The following is a 16,742-nucleotide window of genomic DNA, read 5'->3' as shown; positions in this document are numbered from 1 at the left end:
TTTTTTTCTGAAAGAACTCATGAATTAATCAATGATACTGGTATATTTTACTCATCAGCTGTTCGTAAAGCATGCTGTCATGCATCATCGTCAGTGTAGGTGAATGTAGTTCTAGTATAAAAAATATTTTGTATAAGAAATATGAAGGTTAGTGTTTTACAATATTATCTTTTTAATTAAAATATCAAACAGCAGGATATAATAATCATGAAGGATGGTGTAATATTAAATCGAAATAGATAAATTTCTGCCATGAAATTTTTTTTTAGGTTATACAATCCTACTTGCCATTAATAAAATTTTGTAAAAAAGATATTATCAGAGGTAATTCGAAGAATTTATTTTCTTTATATTTGTAATTTGAGGCAAAATGAAATCATCGTAATATTTATTAGTAAACATAGATACGAACGTAGTTCTATCTACTTTTTTAGGACGCTTGCTAACTCGACAAAATAGTGGAAGTGGACATCGAGTAATAGGTTTTACAACGATAGAGGATTTTCATCTACGATATCATCGTGATTTATCGGCGAAAAAGAAATTAAGTACATCGATGTAAGTCTCATAATATATTTACGAAGAAGTAACGAAATTTCGTAAGAATAGATACTTCATATGTGAAACAAAAAATGTCAAAAATTTTTTCAGTTTAGATGATTTAAATAATCTCATATTAGTTAAGTGATTAGAAAAACACATATACATACACTTTATATCCGTGGAATTTTCATCAATATTATTTTATAATTTTAATTTATAATTTCTGAACTTTCCGAAGTTTCTCGATTTTTGGCCTTAAATGTTAGATCAAAATCATCAGGAAATTTAGAACGATATTCCGTGAAGTCTTCGTGTTTACAATAACGTGTAAAGAAAGTTAAATATTGCATTTCTTCTTCCGTTGGCTCAGCATAAGAAGCTACCTTTTCTGTTTTCTCATAAATCGGTTTTGAGCGCCATTTTAATTTTCGTTTACTTATTGTCGGTCTCTTCATGATACGGGTTAGTGAATCTAATAATTGAAGCATTAGATTGAACTAGAACAAAAGAGAAGACAAGATGATTAGGTTAATTTGAATCAATCGACGAAAAGAGAGAAAGTATAACATATATTAAATTAATTTTTGTTAGCTTATTCATTAATATACAGTAGATATATTAATAGGTAAAGAATATTATAATATTCTTTACATAATAATTATAAAAAAGAAAATTGTATAACCTTTCTGGCAGCATCTTCAGCTTCTTTGAGAGCTTTGAGTTCTTGTTTGAAACCTTCTTTTTCATATTTTTTAACTATTTCATAAGGTAAAGTATCCAATTCTAAATTGAGTTTCTCATGAGTCTTTTCAATTATTTTTATCATAGTGAAACTATTGAATTTAGCATCATTTGGTACTATGCAAGTTTCATATGCATCTTGAATAAAAACATATATACAAAGAATATCTTCGGAACACACTAAATCACGAAATACACCTTGCAAAAGGTAATTTGCGTATTTATGCAAATTCGTTGCTCTTTCCTCTGCTTTATAAATCAAATCCTAGATTAAAAGATATTAAAGAAAGGATTGCAATTTATTAGTTGATGTTATCTCAATGAATGAAACGCATGTGTGATTAGGAACAATCGTAGCAATTGATGGGAGAAATCGCCATTTTATTATTTCATCATTTTCTTTTCACATATTTTATGATAGTCTCATTATATTCTTTCCTATATATATATATTTGATAATATATTGATAATGTATCTATTGAAAAAATACTATATATATTTATACTATATATATATATAAATATATTTTTTATGATTAGTATAATCTACAAATGAAGAATATAATTCTGATAGAATTGGTATAAATATAAACATTGCACATAAACATATTATTTGCATAGATTAAGTATATGTGAAAAGAAAAATTGGAAAAAAGATAAATGGAAGATTGCCTCCATTAAGTTCCATTTTTTTTTTTTTTTTTTTTTTTTTATTATATACCTACTTCCAATTCTTCAATACTATCAGTAATTTCATCGAATTCATGTTCTATTCGATTTTCAGCTTCTGTCATTGTTATTAGCATCTTAACTAAAGATGCTTCTAATGATTCCAAATGTATCAAGGAGTTTAAATTTTGTGTCTCTATTGTTTCAAATACGTATAGCAGATCGGACGGATCGTCGAAGTAAAGATCAGTGGGGCCTGCTTCTATTAAATCTTCTTCGAATATATCTATCGAAAAAAAAAATATATATATATTTTTTTTTTTTTTTTAATATTAACGAAATAAAAAAAAGAAAGAAAAAACAAGTACTAGATAAATATTAGTCGAAAATGTAAGTACTTATTAAATAGTCAAGTGATGCAGCTTCTGTGGCCATCTTGTAACGACTAAAAATGTCAGCAGTAGTCCCAAAAAATATACTTTCTCCCGATTGTGAACGATAAATCCAATCGTACTTGTTTCTCCATGAAATCGGTGAAATTTGAAATAAAAATCTTTGACACGTCTTTACCAATCTCCAATTTTCCTCCCAATAATACAAATCCAGTCTAATTTTACTGCATTCTTTAGCCAACAAAGCTCTTTTTTCATTTATTGCCGAAGTCAATTTCAATTCCTTTTCGGATTCTCCCAAAATAACCATACTATCTTCATGATCCTTCGATAAGAAACCTTCGAAGATATTAACGTATGTACGATATTGACGCTTAAAAAAAGAAAGAAAAAAAAAGAACATAGATTAAACGAATTAATTGATCTTACAATTAAAATTATATTATTGTTATTTTTTTCTTTTTTTAAATTAAATTTTTTTACTTTGATCTTGTTTAATTTCCTTCGTTCTTCGTCGAATTGTTGTTCAATGTGAATACAAAGATCACGTTGTTCGCCAGCAAGTAATCTGTTTCTTAAAATCTGTCGAAGATCCTCGACATATTGCTGAAGGGAAAATTTTTCTTTTACCAAACCACCAACTGTTTCTGTGAAATATTCCGGATTTACGTCGGTTATGGCAAATGCTTCTTTCAATTCTTTGTGTTTCTTTTTTTCTTTTTCTTCTGCCGCCACGTCCACCTATGTTTTATATATATATATACATATATTTTAATATATATTTTATATAATAATATATAGTAATATATTTTAAATTAGAATATATAATAATATAAAATAAATATATATATATATATAATATAATACTATATAATAATAATAATAATAATAATAATAATAATAATAATAATAATAATTAAATCGACAAATAAAAATTATTCCAAACGTTATTCTATATAAATAATATTATTGATAACTCACTCGCAATCTTCTAAGAATGTCATTACGTGGTTGCGGAATACTATCATGTTTTTTATAACTTGATATACGTCGGGCTTTAATAGCTTTGAGCTTTTGAGCTTTCCAAAATTGAAAATACGCGAACATATAAGAGCATGAGGGAAATTCAAATGGTGATTGTTCAGTATTGACGTTTCTAGCTTTTCCTAAGTGTTCATGGCCACTGGTGAAATAATAACGTGTCCTAAACATAAAAAAAAGAAGAAAAAAAATTAAACCTTCGATTTTCTGAATTAATTTGTTTTTTTTTTTTTTACCTGATCAACTTACGATGATGAGAATCGATGCTCGCACGAGCACTTCGTTTAATCAATTTTCTTCTTCGAATTTGATTAGACGAACAAAAGATTTCTTCGATTTTTCGTAATCTCGACAAATTTTCTTTCGTTGATGTTGTATTACTCATATTTGATGTAATTTCTCGTTATAATTATCTTAAAATTGTTATAAAAATTTGTATATCTAGAAATCGATATTGTAACGATTAAGTTTTATATATTTTCTCTTTCTTCTTTTTTTTTTTAAATTTGTAAAATTTTTTTTATCACAAAAATGCATTTATTCCAAAAATCAAGATTGTATCGATCACAACTTGATATAATATCTTTTTCTTTTTTTTTTTTTTTTTTTTAATTTAATTTTCTTAATCATTATAATAATTTATACAAATGCATACCTGGAAAGATTGTACTTCCTATTTCTCTTTGTCAAAACTTTTGTCCTCGTTCTATAACAATGAATTCTATTTTCCTGTCTTAACGGTATAGTACACAGTTGATGGTGTTTCTTAATTACGTTGTGAACCTAAAGAATAGATCGTTGATGACCGTAACTAGTCGTAACACTTTTCTACTATTATTATTATGATTCATCTCAAACATATTTATGTGAAAGAAATAATGAGTGTCATCATTCTAATATAATCTTTATTAGATTGATAGATCTAGATAGAGATAGAGATAGAATTTGTTTGACATGCGCTTTTCGTTGCGATAGTTATGGTTGAAATAAGTAAAGCTCGTTCGCATGCGCACGTTATGTTTATTTACTATACAGGGTAGTGCTTATAAAATGTTACGTGCGAATATAATATATTCGTATTATTTATTTATTTATTTATTTTTTTTTTTTAATTATATTTTTCTTTCAAATTAATTTTTTGTTCTAGCGAAAATAAGTCATGTACTTATATAACAATTACATTAATATAAAGGAAATGTTCAGAATTCGTGTACTATTCCATAAAATAAAAACAAAAATAAAAGAAAAAAAAAAGAATAATAATTGTAAGATACTCATTTGTTAATTAATAATTATGATACTTCTTTTAAAATACTTATTCTATGTTGTAGGTAAAAAAAAAAAAGAAAAAAATATCAGAGCTTCGAAGAGACAAACAATAATATATTTATTGCTAATAAATAACTAATTGTAATTACACCGATTCGATGTAGTTAATATCTATCTACATATCTACGATCTATCCATAACTAATGGTATATCCCATAGAAATCATAAGAGCTTCCTTGATAGCAGGATGTAATTGTCGTTCAATATAACTGGTCAATGTTCTACTGGCACCACGAAGAAAAATATCTTCCATTTCTCTGGCAATATATTCCTTTGATTGCCAACTTCGATTATTACCATTATCGTCGTCGTTATTGTCAACGTTGTCCTCGTCGTCATTAAGACCAACCATAAAAGCATCATAAATATTTTCATCCAATAAAAGAGTTTCCCTAGATTCTACTCTTGGTGGTTCATTAAACGTGTATTCCCTTTTGAAATTTGATTTTTCTTCGTGGCAATCGTCGATAGTTTCGTTTTTTAATAAATTAACAGAATGATCGAGAAGATCAATGGTCGTGGTTGTTGTCGTTGATTCATTCATCGATTCTTTGGTCTCTGAAAGTTTTTTACTATTGACCAATGCAGTTACAAAATCACCCGGTGTTATTTCGATCTCCGTTGATGTACCATTGGATCCTTGACGATCCTCAGTATGATCTTTATTATCTTTTTTAGTTGCAATCGTTGTTATATCGTTCGTATTACGTTTTGTAATTCCTCTTCTTCGACGTACACCTGATTTAGTGATCCAAAGATTATTTCTCCAGTTACTCAAGTTTCTTATTTGTCCACCTGAAGTACGCGCAACTCGACTTTCATTTGCTATTGATAGATCTACATCCTCGGAGACGGTGAATAAACGACGTGGTTCAGCTGATAATACAGAAAGCTACAAAATAAATATAACCAAAAAAAAAATTATATTAATAATTGATATATGTATGTATGATATATATATATATATATATGTACAGACAAGATGGGCCAAAAATATTTAGAATCATTTTGAAAATCAATTACTCTTTTTCATGGGACTTATTTAAGTGAAGTTGTTAGTTCTAAAATCTGAAAAAAAGACAAGAAATTAGAAATTAATTAATTGATTTTAAAAATCATTTAGAAACTTCTGGTCCATCCTGTACCATAGTACATTTAATTTCAATTAAGACTATTATTTATTTAATTACTACTATTATTATGATTTATTTATTGTACTTAATTACTTCGTCACGAGGAGGATAATAAGGTGGCCATTTGTCCTGTCTTTTAAGCTGTTTATCATGACGATTTGGATGACATCCATAGGCGTAGAGCGAAGCAAATCTTGGCTCTAAAAAACTCGATTCCGTACGTATACGCATTTGTCCACGAGCTCTGGCAATTGTACCAGTGAAAATATCTATACCAGCTTGTCTCAATCGTAGAGTCATTCTACATGATTCCAAAGGTATATGAGATCGTCGTTCTTCTCTCATCAACAATGATACTGTTCCTGATACTGATAAATCATTGAATGTTACTCTGGTTTTTAATGAATTACTCGAAGGTTCGAAAAAACATTTTTCAACTCTTGCCCATGAACTTCCTCGACTTCTTCCACTCTGTGGAAACTAACGCATAACTGTTTATTATTATCATCATCATCATCATCATCATCATCATTATTATTATTATTATATTTATTATATGTATTTATTATATATATATTATATAATAATTATGTATATATATGTATATTAATAATTTATTATTATTTTCTTATATTAATTATAATTTTCACATTAATTATTATTAATATTCAAAAATGTTGAAAATAATATACCTTAACTACGATTCGTGAAATTGTCATTGCTAATGGCGCCGAACGTAATTCTTCTTGATAATTTGGTTCTCGACCCTCTCCCTCTTCTAATCTATTCCTTCTTCTATTCGAATCTCTTTGAAGTGCATCCAAAGCACGTTCCAATCTTTCACCGCAACCATCTCTATTTCCAATTGTTGTACTACCCTCTGAACTCGTCCAATCGAACGTAATGAAGATTAACATCAACGACAATGTCCAGGATTTGATTTTGTACGATGGCATAACCTGATGAATTAATTTAAAAAAGATAACATTTTCTGTTTTTAATTCAAGAAATAAAAAGATTTCTTTTTTTTTTTTCTGAGATAAACATCAATAAATCAATTAAATATTATAAAAAAATTTTCAAGCCAAAATAAATTAAATAAATAAATATTTATGATACTTTTTTTTTTTTTTTTTTTTTTTTTTTTTAATGGTATAATCTAATGAATTAATTAGAAGAGACATGCATGAAAGAAAATTTATAAAAATGATAAAATTTTGAATTGACAAGAGAGAAAATTTATGAGAAAGATAAAATGTTTAATCATACAGGGACAAAAAAATATTTTCAAGTTCTTCTCAAATATCTCGACAAATATATATATATATATATATATACCCATACATATATATATATATATATATATATATATATATATATATATATATTGTATATCCTGTGTAGAAACTCGGTGAACTCGTACTTCTTAAACAGAGCATGAATACGTCTTCCTTCCGTTTATTTCAGCGAGAGTCGGTGAAACTAGGAAACGATTTCGAGAGACTTTTGTCTTTTCGTTTGGAACGTCCACGAATTTTCTTACAATCATTTTCTTCGGTCTTCGGTATTACTTGAAAATAATCGAAATCGATCACGTGATTTTAATTTAAATACGTTCGGCATTCCTCGGTTATTCTCGGTCGATACTTCGTATTGGCGCCATTTAGAAATCAAGATTACATTCGATCGGTACAGAGAGATAACCTGTACACCCCATTCATGAATATGTAAGTACTTACTTATCTGTTTCCTAAGAATACGAAAACTTGAAAGATCTTACGACAGTCTTACTAAAGTCTCATTGTTAATTGTTATCGATATTATTGCGATTCGATAATTGTATGACGAAATTAACGAAATTAAACAAATTTTTCAATTAAAAATTATTTGATTTCATTCTTAACATTTATCGTTATCCCATGTTAAAATATAAAACATAATTATTATGATATTTTCAAAAATTGACAACACTTTTTTTTTTTTTTTTTTTTTTGTAAATCAAATTTTACTTATACGGATATATACATTTATATATGTACAGAACAAAATAATATACTTACTCTATCGAATTTTCCAGATTAACTTTCTCCTTAAAAATCAGCAATAAAAGTGTTTCTTCTTCTTCTTCTTTCTCTTGTTCTCCTTTGGTAATGCAAATATTAAATCCGAGATGTACTAGTAACAGTCGGTAAAAAAAAAATAGAGTCAGTGATAGTTAGAATCAACTTATATGACTTCTTGAAGCTAAGGCAGATAAAAGAACAATGAAAGTGGCTGTGTGGATACGCGCTACGATGTCTTCTTCTAAAGCAAACCAAATGGGAAACATCGGCGGCTTCCTTTCCTTTCGGTACCGTCAAGTGTCGAAGGAAGGTGGAGATATTACGATATAGTCTATGAATCTAGGACACTCGCTTTTAAACGAATCGTTCTTTGATTTATCTCGAAATCCTCGTATCCTGTCAATATTTTTTCTTTGTCTATTCAAACGATTCCTCTTTTTCGCAACACCGATTTATACATTTAAAATTCATTAGAATACTGTATTATCGTCTGCAGATAAAAACAAAAAAAGAATTGTATAGAAAAGTCTACTTATCGATCGGTAATTTTAATAAACTAATTGTTTTATTTCTTTTTCTTTTCTTTCTTTTTTTTTTATTTTTTTAATTTTTTTTTGTTCAAACGCGCATTCAAATTATGATTACGTATGTTTACATAATTTGCCGCCAGATGACTTTGAATTCATATTCATCTTTTTCGTAAAGTGCAAATTTTTCATTCGTAAAATTATTTTTATTCCCTCCCCTTCAACTTGCGAGTATCTTTATTCTTTAATAAATATTTTTAATTTTTTTTCTTCATTCGTAAGTAGAAATTACGTAGAAATCTTTCATTCGAGACGAAACATAGTGATATCTTTTGGTTATGACAATTGCAATCGCAACGACAAACGCTGAACAGTAGCTCGTCGTATAGGAAGTGTAAGACTAGGAGAATGAAAAAGAGTGGGGATAATGCGCAATCTGTTCCACAACTTTGCACACATCTGTTCTGTTGGTTTCTTCGGTTACATCTTATGGGAAGTTAATATCATTCTGACAGGTAACAATGTAAAGATTTATAAATTGGATCAATATTGATCAATTTGTAAAAATTACGAATATCTTTTTATTCGATCTCTATTCTTAATATTGTAACTTTAATTATAGGTTTAGATCTAATATATTTGACAAGAAGATAACTACACGTGCTATTCCTTGTTACACGTGGTTTTCTTTTTCAATATATCTTTAATATATCTTGATTTTTATTAATTCATTTATAAAAATTATATATAATGTAAAAATATCTATGATGAATAATATTATAAGGATAATAATTAGATGATGCAATAATTTCACATTTTTACTTATAAAATCTATAGATATTTGATAAAAATATAGTTAAAATTTATCAATTTATCAAAGAAATTGTTTACGTGCTCTTTGTTCTAGGCAAAATAAAATCAAAATGGATGAACTAACCTGGAACGAAAAATATAATCTCATTACGAGAAATTTAGGTGAATGGCTTGGCGATGAAAAATTAAAAAGTATTTTGAAACAGCGCGATGTAAAAATATATTGGGGTACTGCTACGACTGGTAAACCTCATATCGGATATTTTACCCCAATGTTAAAGATAGCTGATTTTTTAAATGCCGGAGCTGAAGTTACAATTTTATTTGCCGATTTACATGCATATTTGGACAATATGAAAGCACCTTGGGAACTTTTAGCATTAAGAACTGAATATTATGAAGTTATTATCAAAGCTATGCTTAAATCTATTGACGTACCTTTGGAGAAACTTAAATTTATTAAGGGAACGGATTATCAATTATCAAAGTTAGTGTCAAAAAATGATACAAAATATGTATGAGATTTCATTTTGTAAGGATATTTTTATAAAAATATTTTTTAAGGGAATATACATTGGATATGTACCGATTAAGTTCTATCATAACCGAACACGATGCTAAAAAGGCAGGTGCAGAAGTTGTTAAACAAATTGCAAATCCATTACTTTCTGGTTTACTGTATCCAGGATTACAAGCACTCGACGAGGAGTATCTTCATGTCGATGCACAATTCGGTGGAATAGATCAAAGAAAGATTTTTACTTTTTCTGAAAAATATTTGCCAATGCTTGGATACGAAAAACGTATTCATTTAATGAATCCTATGAGTCAGTATTTAATGAATTACATATCATCTATTTATAAATATAAGTAAACTCTTAATATTTGCAAGAAAGTATATCTTGAAATTTATTTTCAGTACCTGGATTAGCTGGTGCTAAAATGTCTTCCTCCGAGGAAGACTCAAAAATTGATCTCCTAGATGGAGTTTCTACGGTTAAAAAAAAATTAAAAAAAGCATTTTGCGAACCTGGTAATATCAATGATAATGGAATACTTTCCTTCTCTAAGCATGTAATATTTTCTTTATTAAAAAAAGGAGAATCTTATAATGTACCAAGAAGCGAAGAGTTTGGTATGTACAATATCTAAACGTTTGTTAAAACGTTATTTTATCTTTTAACAAACATATTATAGGATTAAAATTATCAAACGTTTATAGGTGGAGATATATCTTTCTCTACGTATGAGGAATTAGAGACTGCATTTGCAAAGGAAGAAATACATCCTGGGGATCTTAAAAGTGCAGCCGAAGTATATATAAATAAACTCTTAGATCCAATTAGAAAAGAATTTGATGGAAATTCTAAATTAAAATCTCTTGCCAGTAAAGCATATCCTCCACCACAAAAACAAAGTAAGTTAGTTATATCAATTAAAGGAGATCTTATTGACTTTTAAATATGTTTCAATTTGATAAATTTTGTAATTATTTGTATATATAGAAGTGGTCGATGAAATAGTACCATCGAGATTGGATATTAGAGTTGGAAAGATCGTTGATGTGAAAAAACATCCCGATGCGGATTCATTATACGTAGAGAAAATAGATTTAGGTGAAAATAATGGTCCTAGAACTATAGTTAGTGGGCTTGTAAATTATGTTCCTATAGAGGAAATGCAAGACAGATTGGTACTCGTACTTGCAAATCTTAAAGCGGCTAATCTTAGGGGTATACAATCACATGGAATGGTTCTTTGCGCATCCGTGTAAGATTACTTTCATATTTTATATTTTTTGGAAGAATTCTTTTACATTTTTTTTCTCTCTCTTATCATTATTAATGATCTATACAGAGACGAACCAACAAGGCAAGTTGAACCTTTGAGACCACCAGAAAATAGTAATCCTGGTGATAGAATTTTCGTAGAAGGCTATGAAAGTGGAACGCCGGATGAAGTTTTAAATCCAAAGAAAAAAGTTTGGGAAAAGTTGCAGGTATTTTTTAACTTTTTAACTTCATTAAAAAGATAAAATTATAAATATACGGAAATATGAGATATTTATGAAATATTTATTTTTGATAGATTGATCTTATAGTAAATGATAGTGGAGAAGCATCTTGGAACGGAAATTTGTTGCTTACGTCGGATGGTGGAAAAACGATTGCTGACTCTCTTAGGAACGTACCGATTAAATAATGCATTTTACACTTGTTCCACTTATGCATTTTATTGATTTAGAAATGGAATTATGGATACCATATGAACTGCCTATTTTTAATTATTTTATTAAACATTTTAATAGATGAATTATCATATTATAAATGAAAAATAATATGAATGCTTAACGATCAATCGACTAATGATCTATTATTAACATAAGATAATGATAAGAGTATCTTAATTTGGACTTAAATCCAAATTTATTGGAGAAATTCTTGAGGAAATATTTGGTATTCTACTTCTTTGATGATAATTTAATCGAATACAAGGCGATCGAGGTTTCAGACAATTAAATTGTTCTGAATTAAATTGTTCATTACTACGTGATTCTTGTATTTTCTTTTTCCGTTTATAAATAAGCCAAGACGTTGCAGGACATAGTGCTAATTCTTTTTTTAAAGAACTACTACTGCAGCCATATAATAGAGGATTTATTGCAGCATTAACAAGAACAAGATATCTGCTTATATACCTATAAAAGGATTTATTGATTTTTTATTTTATTATATTATTACTCTTTATTATTATCATCCAGATATATAATTAAAATTTATATATAATCTACTTACCAGAGAAAATACATAGATTCTGCTTGTCCCGGTTTAGAAGGTTGTTGTAAAAGACGTGCTCTTTGAATGATTAATATTGTGAATGGTACACGACAAAAGATAAATGCCAAGACAATAATACCTAGAACACGAGCCACTTTTCCTTTGTAACGTACTGTGATTGGATATTTACTTCTCAAAGCTTGCGATTCAAATCTGTCTAGCTTTAAAATTAAAACAAAAAATATAGTCATACTTATAGTAAAGTTAGAAACGTAATAGAAAAAGTACCTTAATGAGAATAGCAGAATAACATATTGCCATTATAGTTAATGGTGCCCATACGCTTAAACCTGCAAAAACATGCCAATATGGATATAACACTACAGTATCCTCGGTACAATATGTTTCCAAATAATCACTCCATTGCCTTTCGTAATAGCTTCGAAAGATACATAATGGTGTTGCAACTATTATACCCATAATCCATATAGCATAAAGCAGCAAATGTGTAGATCTATATATAACAATATATATATATGTATATATATGTATGTATATATATATATATATATATATATATATATGTATATATGTATATATAATTAAAAATAATAACCTTTTTGTTAATCTACTAGAACAATTTAATACAATAGCAGATAAACGATCATAACTAACTACACTCAAATTAAATACAGCAACTAATGTCAAAGCGTGCACTATAAATCCATCTAATCTACAACCAATGGATCCAAGTATATAATTTTGATATAAATCGATACAGAGAAACATCCAAGGACATAAAATGCAGATACATATATCTGCAATTGCCATGTTAACGATGAGAAGATTTGTAGTAGTGTGCAAAGATTTAGCACGGCTTATTATGTAGATCAATCCACCATTAGCCAGTATACCCACAAGAATGATGGGTAAAATGCTGAGAATTTTAAGAGTTGCTTCCCAAGTTGGTTTTACTATCCAAATTTTTGATGGAAAATGATGCTTCGTAGTGTTTACCCCTTCCCACTATGAATCCATAATCCTTTATGTCATCTCACAATAACAGATAGATTAATATATAACTTGAACACACGAATGTACCTCGATGTTGGTATTTGTTGGTCCAAATTGTTCTCCTAAGTGTTGACTCCATTGTATATCCAAGAGCAAAATGGTAAAATTTAAACTGTCATATAAAAGCATTTTTATATTAATATTATTAATAATAGAAGAGAATATTATATATATATATATCAATTTAACTTGAAGACTGAAACCTACGTTATAAGGTTGAATATTAACAGTGAGTAAAATCTAATCTGAAAGTAACAGATGGTACCATTAGCATTAACGGTTTCTTTTGTTTATATTACTCTTATGAATAGAGTAATAAATTATAAGTAGTCAATTAATATATTATCACTCATTAAGTATATATATATATCACGACTTTAATTTAATCGTGAATTTTTCGTATCAACTGAGGGTATCATTTGAATTTTCAAATTTGGCATGCTTAATTACAAAATTAACATTGTTAGTTCTATAATTAGGAAGATAAAATAAATATCTTTTTCGTTGAATGAACTCGATGCTTGATATAGAAATGTGATTAAGAAAAGCATCCGTGCGATGAGAAGATTAAGAATTAGTGAAATTTATGAAATACAATTTTTTTTTTTTTTACGTAGCCAGTTTTCAAATCGAGCGCCATATTGCTGGATATATCGAACGCATGCTAAGGTTACGCCATCTTTATGCATCTCCAGCGTAATCAAATGTGGCTGTTTGTTGTCAAAAATTTATACATACATTTGATCCCTATAAATTTTCGATTAGATAATAAAACATAGCAATATACTTAAATCATGTGAATTTGGTAACATTTATTTATTTTATATCAGATAATTATGTATGTATATACATTTTTTTTTCTTTCAAAATTTCGTTTTTAGCACCTTACTATTTATGCATGTAATATTCAAATGAAATAAATTCCGGTATACCGCCTTTCATAGCAGGTTCTACTTCTTCTCTCAGTTAGTAAGTTCATGTTTTGCTATATGTTTGTTTATGCTAACTTAGTCAAAACTTATGTCAAACAATAATTGAATCAAATTGAATTTTCTTTCGGTGAATAGTATTTTACATTATAACATTTGGGAATTCTATGTTCAAAATAATTTCATAAAAAGTATTTAAAATAAAATTATAATCAAATATGAATTACATATGTATTAATATGTTTAATGTAAAATATAAATATCACACAGTATTATACGATAAATTGAAAAATTAAATTAATAATATAAAATATAATTTAAGATTTAACTTAATTATAATTCATTATAATGGGTAATTGTCTACGAAGTATGATAAAAAGATTACGAAAGAAACATCATTCAGAAAAGTAAAGCATTTTAACTTTCAACAATATCAACAATAATTTGATGTGAATAGAAAAAAAAATTTCTTTAAAAAAAAAACAAAATATCCTTTTTATTTCAGAAATATAACTCTTCTTATTGTTGGTCTAGACAATGCAGGAAAGACTTTAATTTTAAATCATATACGTGGTGGTATGTAAAAAAAAAGAGCATATGTTCCTTGTTACTATACAGAGTTTTTTTTGTTACATTAAAAGTTTTTATTTATATATATATATATATATATATATATATATATATATATATATTTGCACAAAAATTCATGAGGTATATAGTAAATAAAAATAGAGAAAAAAAATGAAAAAAAAAAAAAAAATCTTTATTTTTGTTATATAAATAAAGTATTGTATATTATATATATTACAAAGTTTATTCAACTTTTAGACCCTGATAAGCATGTACTACCAACAATGGGATTCCGAATTGTATGCTTAAAATATAAATCGTATGCTATAAAAATATATGATCTTGGTGGTAGCATACAAATTAGATCATTATGGCCAAAATATTATAATGATGTGAGTTCAAATTAAGTTACTTTAGTATATATATATATACTTAGTATATAAAAAAAAAATATATATATATATTTTTAAGTTATCTCTATTACAAAGAAAAAGCATACATATTATACATTTGTATTTTAGATACATGGTCTTATATATGTGGTGGATGCTAGTGATATTTCTCGTCTGGCAGAAAATAAAGTTGTATTTGGTGAATTAGTTGCTCATGAAAGTATTTCAGGAAAGCCGTTATTATTGTAAGAAAAATAACTCATTATATGTTATTTCTGCATATGTTGAGTTCAATGTATGCACATGTTTATAATCATCATCAAATTTTATTTTTGGCAATAGTCTAGCAAAATACTATCAATATGTCAATTATTATTTATTTTTAATAAATATTATTTTTATTTTATATGTATACACATGTAGGCTTGCCAACAAACAAGATTTAAATGGAGCAATTGATGAATTAGATGTTGTAGACAATTTAGATGTTGAACATGTTGTAAATACTACACGATGTCCTACGAGAGTTGAAACTTGTTCCTGTTTCTCTGAAAAAGAACATGTGAAAAATAATACTTTAGGCATTACGAATGGATACAAGTAATGATAATTTTTTTCATAAATGTTTTTTATCAAATTGAAATAATTTTTTGTACTTAACATATATTCATTTTTGCTCAGATGGTTACTAGATACAATATTGAGAAATTATATTGTATTAAATAATAGAGTTAAACAATCTCAAAACATTATGAATGAAGAATTAAGAAATCAAAGAATAACAAAGGATTGCAAATATTCACCACCTAGATTATCAGTACACTCTAATCCTTTTAAACCAATAGCAGAACTTTTATCTAAAAAGGTAAATCTAATAATATTTCTTTACAAATGTAATAATTTTTTTATTCCATCATTATTAATATCTGTTTTTCCTATTGTTAGGAAGGAAATAATACAGAAAATCATTTAGTTAATGGTAAGGACTATATCTTTGAATTACATTACATTACAATATTAAATTTTTATTATAATATGAATTTATATGATAAACATTTTGGCAGGTATTATTAATGGACGATCATTTAAGAAATTCTTCATGTCAAATAAGACTGCACCACTTTCACCTGAAAGTACATTTAATATAAATGAAGATCTATCTTTGCATGATAGTTCTAATGTCATAACCCCCGTAGCACAAAAAAGTACTCAAACTATTACTATAATAGATTTACCAAGTTTTGATTTTTATCGTAACGATGAAAAAAATAACAGATGTCACCGTCCAAACACAGCACCAGCATGTTCTACATTACATAATACAATATCAATAATAAATATTCCTGGACAAGTACTTCAATAATGATATAAAAATTATGTTCATTATATATTTTTGTGGGGCCAATGTGTACAAGTAGATGAAATAACGAGATAGAAGTATTAATTAAATCATGCCATATAGAAGGTAATTTTTATATTTAAAAAAAGGAAAAAAAAAATTTAATATATTGTAGCAAAAAAAAAGAACTTTGTTCATTTTACATTTTTATTGAATATTACAAAGTTATACAAATTTTATAAAGGTACGACAAAGTGTATTGAATATAAGTACACTCAATTATTAAAAAATCACAGTATGTATGTGTGTGATGATGCTATCTTATAAAATATATTTATTTGCGTTTGGTAAAGTTATTTTCATAGAATTGTTATAATAATAGATTTATATGGTTAACACATGTTCTATCAC

The 16,742-nt window shown here is 27.2% G+C and overlaps 5 protein-coding genes across 13 annotated transcripts; 2 read left to right on the top strand and 3 right to left on the bottom strand.

Annotated features, from left to right (window-relative positions):
* Positions 1-58: 58 nt before the first annotated feature.
* Positions 59-11,617, top strand: TyrRS (Tyrosyl-tRNA synthetase). Of its 3 annotated transcripts, XM_035887906.2 has the most exons (10): positions 59-147; positions 270-324; positions 435-558; positions 9,345-9,737; positions 9,815-10,077; positions 10,170-10,385; positions 10,473-10,667; positions 10,756-11,020; positions 11,108-11,249; positions 11,339-11,617. In XM_035887906.2, the coding sequence occupies exons 1-10, from the start codon at positions 142-144 to the stop codon at positions 11,450-11,452; spliced, it is 1,773 nt and encodes a 590-aa protein (XP_035743799.1). In that variant the 5' UTR covers positions 59-141; the 3' UTR covers positions 11,453-11,617. The 3 variants fall into 3 exon arrangements, with proteins under 3 accessions (XP_035743799.1, XP_035743790.2, XP_035743818.1); XM_035887897.2 differs by lacking the exon at positions 270-324 and having other exon boundaries at positions 78-147; XM_035887925.2 differs by lacking the exons at positions 59-147; positions 270-324; positions 435-558 and adding an exon at positions 8,618-8,952.
* On the bottom strand, positions 589-3,776 carry LOC146873252 (cilia- and flagella-associated protein 100). The gene is made up of 7 exons (XM_085664559.1): positions 3,622-3,776; positions 3,326-3,548; positions 2,828-3,085; positions 2,351-2,717; positions 2,009-2,238; positions 1,226-1,549; positions 589-1,040 (listed from the first exon to the last, which is right to left on the bottom strand). Exons 1-7 carry the CDS (start codon positions 3,768-3,770, stop codon positions 753-755), a joined length of 1,839 nt encoding a protein of 612 aa, XP_085520685.1. The 5' UTR covers positions 3,771-3,776; the 3' UTR covers positions 589-752.
* LOC118451426 (uncharacterized) lies at positions 4,763-8,188 on the bottom strand. 3 transcript variants are annotated; one of them, XM_085664730.1, is made up of 5 exons: positions 7,908-8,188; positions 6,540-6,806; positions 5,941-6,327; positions 5,345-5,606; positions 4,763-5,272 (listed from the first exon to the last, which is right to left on the bottom strand). In XM_085664730.1, the coding sequence occupies exons 2-5, from the start codon at positions 6,801-6,803 to the stop codon at positions 4,845-4,847; spliced, it is 1,341 nt and encodes a 446-aa protein (XP_085520856.1). In that variant the 5' UTR covers positions 6,804-6,806; positions 7,908-8,188; the 3' UTR covers positions 4,763-4,844. The 3 variants fall into 3 exon arrangements, with proteins under 3 accessions (XP_085520856.1, XP_085520855.1, XP_035743845.1); XM_085664729.1 differs by adding an exon at positions 7,271-7,597 and having other exon boundaries at positions 4,764-5,606; XM_035887952.2 differs by having other exon boundaries at positions 4,764-5,606.
* A 36-nt stretch (positions 11,618-11,653) lies between the features above and the next one.
* Positions 11,654-13,790, bottom strand: LOC118444803 (somatostatin receptor type 2). Its single transcript, XM_035873487.1, has 7 exons — positions 13,715-13,790; positions 13,309-13,384; positions 13,129-13,213; positions 12,644-13,053; positions 12,316-12,541; positions 12,046-12,248; positions 11,654-11,948 (listed from the first exon to the last, which is right to left on the bottom strand). The coding sequence occupies exons 1-7, from the start codon at positions 13,788-13,790 to the stop codon at positions 11,654-11,656; spliced, it is 1,371 nt and encodes a 456-aa protein (XP_035729380.1).
* On the top strand, positions 13,594-16,589 carry LOC118451435 (ADP-ribosylation factor-like protein 2). Of its 5 annotated transcripts, XM_085664553.1 has the most exons (9): positions 13,594-13,906; positions 13,983-14,070; positions 14,536-14,606; positions 14,859-14,992; positions 15,122-15,237; positions 15,416-15,592; positions 15,674-15,857; positions 15,938-15,971; positions 16,057-16,589. In XM_085664553.1, the coding sequence occupies exons 4-9, from the start codon at positions 14,885-14,887 to the stop codon at positions 16,353-16,355; spliced, it is 918 nt and encodes a 305-aa protein (XP_085520679.1). In that variant the 5' UTR covers positions 13,594-13,906; positions 13,983-14,070; positions 14,536-14,606; positions 14,859-14,884; the 3' UTR covers positions 16,356-16,589. The 5 variants fall into 5 exon arrangements, with proteins under 5 accessions (XP_085520679.1, XP_035743885.2, XP_035743891.2 ...); XM_035887992.2 differs by having other exon boundaries at positions 13,594-14,070; XM_035887998.2 differs by lacking the exons at positions 13,594-13,906; positions 13,983-14,070 and adding an exon at positions 14,142-14,160.
* Positions 16,590-16,742: the final 153 nt, after the last annotated feature.

The sequence above is a fragment of the Vespa mandarinia genome, chromosome 2 (genome assembly GCF_050613455.1).
Source record: "Vespa mandarinia isolate Hongniang chromosome 2, ASM5061345v1, whole genome shotgun sequence".
Classification (NCBI taxonomy): Eukaryota; Metazoa; Arthropoda; class Insecta; order Hymenoptera; family Vespidae; genus Vespa; species Vespa mandarinia.
The sequence above is the reverse complement of the archived record's forward strand: the minus strand, read 5'-3'. Positions and strand labels throughout refer to the sequence as shown.

What these genes read in the sequence shown, in the direction of transcription:
- LOC118451426 (XM_085664729.1), bottom strand. Translation starts at nt 6,803, where the DNA reads ATGCCATCGTACAAAATCAAATCCTGGACATTGTCGTTGATGTTAATC. An exon ending in TTTCACGAATCGTAGTTAAG is followed by an intron (nt 6,328 to 6,539) that starts GTATATTATTTT and finishes GTTATGCGTTAG; the next exon opens with TTTCCACAGAGTGGAAGAAG. An exon ending in ATTATCCTCCTCGTGACGAA is followed by an intron (nt 5,607 to 5,940) that starts GTAATTAAGTAC and finishes TTTATTTTGTAG; the next exon opens with CTTTCTGTATTATCAGCTGA.
- LOC118444803 (XM_035873487.1), bottom strand. Translation starts at nt 13,790, where the DNA reads ATGCATAAAGATGGCGTAACCTTAGCATGCGTTCGATATATCCAGCAA. An exon ending in ATTCTGCTATTCTCATTAAG is followed by an intron (nt 12,249 to 12,315) that starts GTACTTTTTCTA and finishes TTAATTTTAAAG; the next exon opens with CTAGACAGATTTGAATCGCA. An exon ending in GAATCTATGTATTTTCTCTG is followed by an intron (nt 11,949 to 12,045) that starts GTAAGTAGATTA and finishes ATCCTTTTATAG; the next exon opens with GTATATAAGCAGATATCTTG.
- LOC118451435 (XM_035887984.2), top strand. Translation starts at nt 14,379, where the DNA reads ATGGGTAATTGTCTACGAAGTATGATAAAAAGATTACGAAAGAAACAT. An exon ending in TTTAAATCATATACGTGGTG is followed by an intron (nt 14,607 to 14,858) that starts GTATGTAAAAAA and finishes TTCAACTTTTAG; the next exon opens with ACCCTGATAAGCATGTACTA. An exon ending in GGCCAAAATATTATAATGAT is followed by an intron (nt 14,993 to 15,121) that starts GTGAGTTCAAAT and finishes TTTGTATTTTAG; the next exon opens with ATACATGGTCTTATATATGT.
- TyrRS (XM_035887906.2), top strand. An exon ending in ACCAAGAAGCGAAGAGTTTG is followed by an intron (nt 10,386 to 10,472) that starts GTATGTACAATA and finishes AAACGTTTATAG; the next exon opens with GTGGAGATATATCTTTCTCT. An exon ending in AAGTTTGGGAAAAGTTGCAG is followed by an intron (nt 11,250 to 11,338) that starts GTATTTTTTAAC and finishes TATTTTTGATAG; the next exon opens with ATTGATCTTATAGTAAATGA.
- LOC146873252 (XM_085664559.1), bottom strand. Translation starts at nt 3,770, where the DNA reads ATGAGTAATACAACATCAACGAAAGAAAATTTGTCGAGATTACGAAAA. An exon ending in CATCATCGTAAGTTGATCAG is followed by an intron (nt 3,549 to 3,621) that starts GTAAAAAAAAAA and finishes TTTTATGTTTAG; the next exon opens with GACACGTTATTATTTCACCA. An exon ending in ATCACTTGACTATTTAATAA is followed by an intron (nt 2,239 to 2,350) that starts GTACTTACATTT and finishes TTTTTTCGATAG; the next exon opens with ATATATTCGAAGAAGATTTA.